This window comes from Podarcis filfolensis, assembly GCF_964270895.1.
Source record: "Podarcis filfolensis genome assembly, chromosome: 1".
NCBI classification, from domain to species: Eukaryota; Metazoa; Chordata; class Lepidosauria; order Squamata; family Lacertidae; genus Podarcis; species Podarcis filfolensis.
In genome coordinates this window covers 116,615,641-116,625,134 of record NC_139604.1, presented here as the reverse complement: position 1 = coordinate 116,625,134, position 9,494 = coordinate 116,615,641, and the positions used below count along the sequence as shown (strand labels likewise).

Sequence of the window (9,494 nt, the reverse complement as noted above, 5' to 3'; positions counted from 1 at the left end):
TTTCTCTCCCCCTCGCCAAGAGATAAATGATGCAAGCCATTTATCTCTACCGCTGCTTTAGGTTTTAGTTAAGTCAGCAAAATCTGCGAGTTTAGTGCAGAAATCCAAAAACCCCTCTGTCCACTGTTTTATTTTATTCTGTATTTTAAAAAGCAAACTCATTATGCAGACCACTTTGCTTCTTTTATTTCAAGCGTATAACTGCTAAAATAAACATGGCTGCCTTATTCAAGGAAGTACAGATAAAATGGACAGAACACATTTTCTTCATGTATTTTCCTCGTTTTCTTAACTTCCATGCTATAATTCCAGATTGTAAATGCACATGTACCCAGTTTTCTTAGAAAATGAAATGCACATTTTAGTCTAATTTTCTATATATGGATAAAGCAAGACATTTCAGCGTTTAAAACAGTAAGAAACGGTCAATGTTTCATAACAGGTTTTACTATAGATTCTTAGTTATCCTATAATTAGCTGAAATAAGACAAAGCTGTAATAAATGCTTCAGCTAAGCTGGTACTTCTTCAGTTCCTAGATCAGGTTCTCAGCAAGGTTAAACAGCATCACTCATATTGATTCAGGTTTGCAAAATATAAATTTACATCCATCAAGGAGCTGATGATTGTGTAAATTCACTCACTTTGAGAATTAAAACATCTGTTAGTGTTATCTATCACAATGCACAATTACTATAGCTTTGTGGGTGGTTGTTGTTTTTTTAAAACCACCTTTATCCCAAGAAAATATACTGAGATTACAGCACTGGAAGGTAACTAGTATTGTACTTAAGACCACCTATTCTCCCAATTCAAATACCAATTTCCTTCTTTGGTTTTGAATCAATACAATGAACCATTGTAAGTTACAGCATAGTTGGGGCTTTGCAGAAATACTCATGTAATATAGTAAATAAAGATTCAAAAATACTTTTAGATATACTGTACATTATGTAAACATTCAAAGCAATGCAAATAGTTCTCTTTACACAGTATTAATAGTTTAACAAAAGCAATGCAGGATTGGGCTTTATGCAGAATGTGGCTTTTTATTTTTTCATTACTGTGCTTATCCCATTTGTATTTCAGCTGATGAATACATTCATTATGCCAACAATGTATCTATTGTTTAGCATTGCTGCTTGCTACCCTCAAGACTACACCAAATACTGCACACTGTTGTTCGGTTACTGAAAAGTACTGGCCTAACATTTTAGTGGATCATATCCTAAGAGATGTTTTATTTAATGTTTCGTCTTACCACTCTAATGAATGAGCTAGAGAATGTCTAAATCCACATACAAGAAGTTGAGCTAAATACAAAACTTTTCAATGAAACAAAACCCATTTCATTAAATTAGCTATGGCAAATATTTGGTTTTCTTAAAACCAAGTTATTTGTGAAGCACACTACTGAACAAATACAAAAGTTGTTAGAAGAATTTTAAAGTTAAATATCAGAGACCAAAACTATACGGTGTTACATTGTAACTATCTAAAGGAAAGTTTAACAAAGAACAGTAACTATATATGTAACTATGTTACCTTAAAAATAAATTGGGTAACTAACTCCGAACAACAGTATCAAGGACATAGTTTACAAGTTGGTGTCACTGCAAGTCATGGAACAAGGGATTTTTTGAAAGCAAAGAGTTCAGGTTAATAATTTTTTTCCCCTCTGCCATCAGGCCTGAGAACAAACTATTTAGATCCAGCAGCAACATTTGTTGAAGCCCACTTCGAATGCAAATTCAATCACGACTGCCCATCACTTTTCAAAGCCTCTAGTCTTTGCAGCAAAGCATTTCCAAATGCTTCTCGATACGCTGGGCTAACAGAGTCCAATAGAGAGTAGACAGTCTCGTGATAGGGATTTTGTACGCTGTCATCCACCTGGTCAAAAGCATAGCCAACCACCTGCAAAAAGAGAAAATAACATACTTAAGAAATTAAGTGACCAAGTGCATACACACAAACAAAAAGGTTGATAAAGAAACCAAACCAACTGTTCTAGTGAGTTGCCCTTTTATGGGGCTTGTAAAGTTTATCAAGATCTTACAATCCCAAGAACTATTTACAAACGGTACTGAATACATTATACCTGAAAGTTATCGAGTAAAACTTGTCTAGTAAAACTTGTGCAGTATATTGATACATCGCCCAGGATCAGTATGAGGGCCAGAGTGTGATGGTAGCTTCTCCCAGCAGTAAACCCACCACCACTCCTGAATCCCCCCACTGGGCACTGGGGGCGGAGGGACTCCCCAGCGCTTGGTGGGAGGAACAAGCTATCTTGGTCCCGGCCCCATGGGGTGAAACCGCTTCACATCTCTTGGCAGGAGTGGCAGTGTTTACAGCTTGTTCCTTCCTCCGTTTCACCATCACAATGTATCACCTAACCGTGATGTTTGGCTGGTGATTCGTTGCAATGTTGAAAAGCTGACATCTCCCAGCCCTATTTTGATATTAATATTAGGGGGGAAACTGAGTCAAAAAGGAAACAAGAACTCCATATGTGTTATTTCAGCTAGAGTAACCATGACAGTTGAGATGCACACTAATAGTATATGATTATAGTACTACAGAGCGATTAGTTGGAAAAAGACTTGTATTATGACTGCAAGTTCCAATTCGTGCAGTTCACAGTTAATACTTACTGTACATGAACAGGCACAGGCAAGACTTCAGTTGCATTCTTAATAAAAACCTTCATGGAGAAAAAGCTGTCTACAGTGGTGGATATGTGTGGAAAATATGTGTTTTCTTTCACGGGTGATCATTATGCAGTTTGTTTGCAATGGTTTAAAGCTGTGGATCACCAGAGAAGGAAGACTTCATTTCTTTAATCAAGGATGGTTACCTCCTGTGGTCCTCTAGATGCTGCTGGAGTACAGTCTTTGGCTATGTTGTCAGGGCCTGATGGTGTTGGAAGACCAACATCTGCAGGGTCACAAGTTCACCACCCCTGCTTTAATTCATGGATGGATAGCTTTCAACATGGAAGTTCACGTACATTTAAAAGTATTCTTGCAGATGCTCATGCTCCTTGCAGAACCATGACATGACAAGTTGCACCTGCTAATTTTTTTCCTTCCAGTATAATTATATGTTGAAAGACTGTTATCCATAATTAAAAGATGAAGTAAAGTATTAAATGCAGAATCTTTCAATACATTAATCACCAAAAGAAAATGGACGTTTTATTTAGGCAAACTATAGAAAGCACCTTTTAGTGAAAAGGCATCTGGGACAAAAAAGCTGCCTAGTAATCAGAAATTCAAGATTTAGGGCCTTCCTACCATGAACCAAGTGACATGGAACACCTTATCTGATGCATTTCTGCCAGTCAGGATCCCTGCAAAGTTTAAAAAAGAAACTGTATAGAAACCCTATTGCAGAAGATTGGAAGGTCAAAACTGGTAACTCCAAAAATCTTTTCTCTTAATTAGAGAAACACACACACTGTGTGTTCTTTACATTCTGTTGGAAGATGCCCAGAGTAGCTTGAGAAACCCAGTTAGATGGGCAAGTAATTAATTGTTGTTGTTGTTATGGTAGGCTTGTTAGCATCTTCTATATAAATATAAACATTCTGAAACGCTCGTTACAAAAAATAAAAATTGAAGAGGGCTGCTTTTGTGATAAAGTAGATTACTAAATAGCCTTTGGCTAACATTTCTTTTATTACTAATCTTCACAAAAGGAAGAATTACCCTAAGTCCCGCTTCTGTGAGCTCTAGGCAATATCTGTTCCTTTCCCTAGTTTCCACGTTGATGTACGCCACATCTTCTGCGCATGGGAGGCTTTTAGAGACAAACATGTTGCTCACAGCAAACAACACATCATTCACAACAGCTTCCGCTTCTAATCTCATGTCCTTCACGTCTGTTCCTTCAAAATCCTTGAATTCAGAATTGTCTTCAACCCCTGTGTTATTGGATAGGTCCATGGGATTGCAGTCCATCTCCATTCTGCACACACAACACAATTTTTAAAATAAAAATATATTCAGAACTATGCTCAGCAAGACAAATGCTCATACACACTGGGAGTTTAAGTTTGTTGTGTTTTAATCATCAGTCAATTGTTATGAATAGCAACCCACTAATGCAGTATATCAATATAAAAAAATAAAAATACAAACCCCCACCATTACCAAGTGAAGGCACTGAAACTTCTGAATATCAGGCTTTTTTAAAAAATGCAAGGTAAAAGATTCTACAATACAGCAATGACAATGGGATTCTGGAATTCCAAGATATATCTAGAAGATCAGCGTACAGACCCCTCAAAAGCATGGGTTCTTTAAATACATTATTAATAATCCAAATCAATTATCAGGCCTAAGAAGTCCAAATGGCTAACACTGCATTTCATGCAGCTGTCATTTTACTTATTCTCTGTTTTTCTTCTTTAACCAAAGGGCTGCAAAGTAGTTTGTAACAAAATACCGAATTGCAATATAATTCTTCAAGTTAATATAATTAAAACCAGCAAACTCCATAGTCGAGAAGTCCTAGTGGGAAAAGAAAACTATTCAGACATCATTTTAAATGTTTCATTTGGGGACCTGTTGGATCTCATTGGGGAGGGAGTGCCATAACAGAAGTGCAAACACTGAAAAATTATCTGTTCCTGGTAAATGACACACTCAGCTGCTGATACTAGTGACACCACGAAAATCCAATTTTTTAAATGAACTTTAGTGTAAATTATGTGTGTAAATCCCACCCATGTAGATTTGGGTTAATAAGATGTGGATTAACACAAGCGATCATTAAAAAGGGATAGATAACAGAAAAGTGAAATTTATTTTATTCATTTATTCAATTTGTATTCTGCTGTTCCTCCAGAAATAGTCCAGGGCAGCAGACACAGCAATGATAAAACACAAAAAACCTAAAAACTAAAAATGGTTTAAAAACATTTTTTTTAAAAGTTAAAAAACATTCTCAACCAGTGATCTAAAGGTTACCAGAATAGTGTCTTTCAGGCATCAAATGCCTGGGCAAACCGAAATGCTTTTAACTTTTTCCCTGAAAGTCAGAGTAATGGGGGAGAAAGAGCATCTTGCTATGATGAAGAGGAACCAACACTGAAAAGGCACTATCACAACTGATACCCAGCGGCGGAGGCATCACTTGCAGATCATAGAATGCAAGATTATCGATAATGAGGATGGTGCTCTTTTAGATACTTGGATTCCAAGCCATTAGGAGCTTTAGATGCTAGTATTAACATCTTGAATTTGGCTAGTGCAGAGCTTTCAGGACAGGTGACACATGGTCCCATTGAGCTGCCCCACTTACCAACCTAGCAGGTGCATTCTGCACTAGCTACAACCCCCTGCAGCCTGCATTACAGTAGTTAATACAAATACATAATGCTTAGTACTTCTTAAAGGCCAATTTAGCTTTTTTTATTTAAAAAAATGCGCTTTCAATATGCACCTTAAGAACTTAGAATAATATTATCATCACCCTCTGCCTCTGGGATGCCTTTCACATAATAAATATAATGTATAGCAATGTCAGCAGGGAAAAGGTTTTGATCCAAACAGTATTGACAAGCTGCAATACCTTGGTCTAGAAACTGACTTTTTTAATACTTAGAAGATGACTACACATCTCTGTTAGCCATTTTGCCTAAAATGAGAGCAAAAATCCCAGAAGTTCTGCACTTTGTCATGCTCAGCGCCATCAAAACATGCTACAATTCTCCCCTTTCTGCCTTACACCATTTCACAGGTCTCTACCACTAAACTCCATATCCTTTCTCCTTGTTTCCCCCCTCCTCTTCAGCTAGAATCGCTCTGCCAGGCATTGGTAGTTACAAACCACCATCACTCTAGAAAGCATAATGGAACATTACTTGAAGAAAGGAACATCTTGGTACCCGTTTTGATTCTGAGAAAGCTGATTTGCCAACTCTCTACTCAGTGCCTCCTCCTCCTGTTCAAAATTATCTTCTACCATCAGTCTGCATTTCCACCTATGCATGTCAGAAACATCTCCCCCGCACAAAAAAATAATCACTAGATGTTGTTAGCCATACCGTTTCTAAGGTTGGATGAGACAGACATCTGATTTGGGTGGCGTATAAATAAATGATGCTGAAGATTCCTTGTACAATCCATTCCACCTGCTCTCCAGCTTTACCTAGTAGACATACATCTCCTGCCTGCCCGCCCCCATTTCAAAACAGGATTTATTTTCGTTCATTTTGTTCAAGTTTATGCCCGATGAGTTGCCTAAGTGACTGTACACAGGAAAAAGACCAACTCTCGTGGGTTCAGGCACGCACCCAAGGGTGCCAACTTGAATAAAATATCGGGTGCGGAGACAAGGAAGCACCACATAACCGATCACAAGATGTGGCAATTTGAATGGCAATGCCTATCAACTTTGGGGTGGGGAGTGTGGTCCCCTCAAATATTTTATTGGGGGTGGGGGTGGGGGGGAGAACCGAAGGGACCTCAGTCCTTAGGAGTTGGCTCCTACTCACCCACCCACAGAACTGTCCAAAAAGAAATTCAAGACCCAGGATTCGCCGCCCCTCTCAAAACACCCACGCGCTGCTTGCTTGCCTCCCTCCTTCCCTTCCCTACACGTGAGGATGCCGCAATCCCACGACATGCAGAGAAGCACGTCCCCGTTAAACAAGAGCAGGCCCTAGTTCCGAGAGGGGAAGGGCTGCCAACTTCCCAGCCGGCCTCTTTTAAACAGAAGGAAGGGGACCGTGCTCACTTCCACGAGGAGAAGAGCTGCTGGTTTTATTTTAATATATTTATTTTTTGCGCCTTAGTAAGCTGTCGCCTGACAGGCACAGGCACAGGCTGGTATGGGGGTCAGTTGGCAACCTTCACCCAGCCACCCCCCTCACGCTTTCTCCGGAGTCTTTCAGAAGCTTTCCCCCCCACACACAACCCGACGCACGCGCACACAGCTCCACCTGCCAATCTAACAAGCGGACGAGCAAGAGAAACAACGGACGCCGACGACGTACCTGCCCCTACTCCATCCCGTCCCTACTCTCCGGCTCTTCGCCACCCGCGAGCCGCTCTATCCCGTCCTTAAGTTCTCGCGAGACGAGAGGCTGAGCAGCCAGCCCTGTTCCTCCCTCTCTCAGCTGTTTTGCGCCCGGCCCCTCTCGCTCTCTTTTCCCTCCTCCCGCTCGCGGCCTTTTCTCTCCCCAGTCACGTGCCGAGGCCCACGATCGGCGGGACAGGCGCCGGGGCAAAAGCGCCGAGAGACTAGGTTGGAAGCGGTATCGACACTTCCGGCTCTCGACTGAGCGTGCGGGGCGAGGCGGAGGGACGCACGGCCGCAGGGGGAGGGGGCGGGCGAGTTGGGGAACCCTCGCATTTACTGTTGTTGTTTTAAAGAGATCAAATAAACAAATGTTTCTCATTGCAATATACGCTGATGCTTCTGAATGCCGGTTGCTGGAAACTTCGGGAGGGAAGTGCTGTTCTGCTGCTTGCATGTTTTCACACAGGCAGGACCCGGCCCACGCATTAGACAAATTGAGGCGACTGCCTCAAGCTGCAGGATCCACAGGGCAGAGGATCTCGATGTTAGAGCTAATGGCATGGCTCTCCCAACTTGAACTTGCCTGGACCCCGAGTTCATCTTCTGAAATCTTCCGCCATGTATCTTTGGAGATGACGAGAGGGCTTTTTTTATTTCCCCCCGTCCCAATGCTCTCTCCAACCAAGCTCACCCCGTGCCAACAGCAGCTTCCTTTCAGCACAAATTTAGGGTTTTTGAGGAATTATAATAACACCGCTGCTTCTGCGTGTGTATGTGAAGGGCGATGGATATTGCTGTATTGTTATATTTCATTACTTTTTATCGTGCATGTAAGCCCCAGGGATAGGTTTTGTGTTAGGCGGCAAATAAATATTGATCATGATGATAGCACGTTATTTAAGTTACTACTGTTTATGCAAATGATTTAATGATAAAAGTGTGATAAATCTATTTCAAACCACAAAAAAGCCACACAGCGAGACAAGCAGATTGTAATGAAATGCGGAAATGTTTCTATACAGAAAGCTTGGGCGACCCACGCGCTGGCTCCCCAACATCGCTCAGAGGAGGAAACCTGCGTCATTTCCGCCTCCTTCGCCCCGCCCTCCCTAACGTTTCCGTCCCCCCCGCGCCGGGACGGATGACGACGCTCTCCCGTGGGAGGGACGTCCAGCCTAGCGTAGTTACGGTCCCGTGGGCGGGGCCAAATGAGCACAACAACCAGTCAAGCTCCAATCTGCGCGCTGATAGGGAGGCGGAGTGCGAGTGGGCGGGGCGATAAGCGGGCCCCGCGACGAGCTCAGTCGGAGGAGACTGTGAGGGCAGCGAATGAGAAGGGAGAGAGACCCTCGTGGCTGTTGTGCCGCCGTAAGCCCCGCCCCTTGCCTCCCTCACTCGGGAAGGCGGGGTTGCGGTGACAAGATGGCGGCTGCGGCTGCTGCTGCGTGAGGAGGCGGTGGCGATGGAGCCTCTTGTTATTGTCCGCGCGGGAATTCCCTCAGGACTTGCCGCTTTCCTGGACGGCGCTGAATAGGAATTGTGGGGAGAGGAGCCTGGCTCACCGCGGGCCGGGCCTCCCCTCATTCTTCCCAGCCCTCATAACCAGCCTTTTCTTTTTGGAGAAGGACAGCCCCTTCCTCGTCTTCGCCCAGCCGGTGGCTCCTTTCCCTGCGGACACCGCAGCTCCGACCCCTCGCCTGCCAGCCCGTGTATCGCAGCCGCCATGCCTTGGCCCTTCTCGGAGTCCATCAAGAAGAGGGCCTGCAGGTACCTGCTGCAGAGGTACCTGGGCCACTTCCTCCAGGAGAAGCTCAGCTTGGAGCAGCTCACCCTGGACCTCTACCAAGGCACTGGCTCCTTGGCACAGGTGCCCCTAGACAAGTGGGTAAGTGGTGCTGCACGCGTCTCTTAGGAGCAGTATGGTCGTGGAGTTGGAAGGGACCCCAAGGGTCACCTGGTCCGACCCCCTGCAATGCAGGAATCTCGGCTAAAGCATCCATGACAGGTGGCTACCCAACCTCTGCTTAAAAACCTCCAAAGGAGAGCCCACCAGCTCTCGTGGGAGTCTGTTCCACTGTCCAACAGCTCTTCCTGTCAGAAAGTTTTTCCATATGTTTAGTCGGAATCTCCTTTCTCGTATCTTGAATCCATTGGTTCAAGTCCCACCCTCCGGAGCAGGAGAAAAGAAGCTTGCTCCGTCTTCCATGTGACAGCTCTTGAGATATTTGAAGATGGCTATCATATCTCCTCTCATAACCTGACTAAACATGCCTAGCTCCCTCAGTTTTGGGCTTTGTAAGGCTTGGCTTCCAGACCCTTGATCATCCTCCTCTGCACACATCCCAGCTTGTCAATATCATTCTTAAATTGTGCCCAGAACCGGACACAGTACTCCCAAGTGTGGTCTGACTAAAACGGCATAGAATGGATCTGGACACTATACTTCTGATAATGCAATCTGGA

At 43.5% G+C, this 9,494-nt stretch overlaps 3 protein-coding genes across 7 annotated transcripts in view; 2 read left to right on the top strand and 1 right to left on the bottom strand.

Moving 5' to 3' along the window:
• The window catches only part of LOC310746343 (uncharacterized protein), a gene marked incomplete at its 5' end in the record, with an annotated part of 432,823 nt that overhangs the window by 416,901 nt on the left and 6,428 nt on the right, over positions 1–9,494 (top strand). The gene's annotated exons all lie outside the window — the stretch shown is intronic.
• GSKIP (GSK3B interacting protein) lies at positions 162–7,197 on the bottom strand. 2 transcript variants are annotated; one of them, XM_083576393.1, is made up of 3 exons: positions 6,055–7,197; positions 3,713–3,971; positions 162–1,916 (listed from the first exon to the last, which is right to left on the bottom strand). In XM_083576393.1, exons 2-3 carry the CDS (start codon positions 3,968–3,970, stop codon positions 1,755–1,757), a joined length of 420 nt encoding a protein of 139 aa, XP_083432519.1. In that variant the 5' UTR covers position 3,971; positions 6,055–7,197; the 3' UTR covers positions 162–1,754. The 2 variants fall into 2 exon arrangements, with proteins under 2 accessions (XP_083432519.1, XP_083432518.1); XM_083576392.1 differs by having other exon boundaries at positions 7,006–7,159.
• The window catches only part of ATG2B (autophagy related 2B), a 40,286-nt gene continuing 39,010 nt past the window's right edge, over positions 8,219–9,494 (top strand). For all 4 annotated transcript variants that reach the window (XM_083609109.1, XM_083609107.1, XM_083609108.1 and 1 more), the window contains exon 1: positions 8,219–8,916. In XM_083609109.1, the coding sequence (XP_083465235.1) occupies positions 8,755–8,916 (162 nt within the window). In that variant the 5' untranslated portion in view covers positions 8,219–8,754. The remainder of the gene's footprint in view (positions 8,917–9,494) is intronic.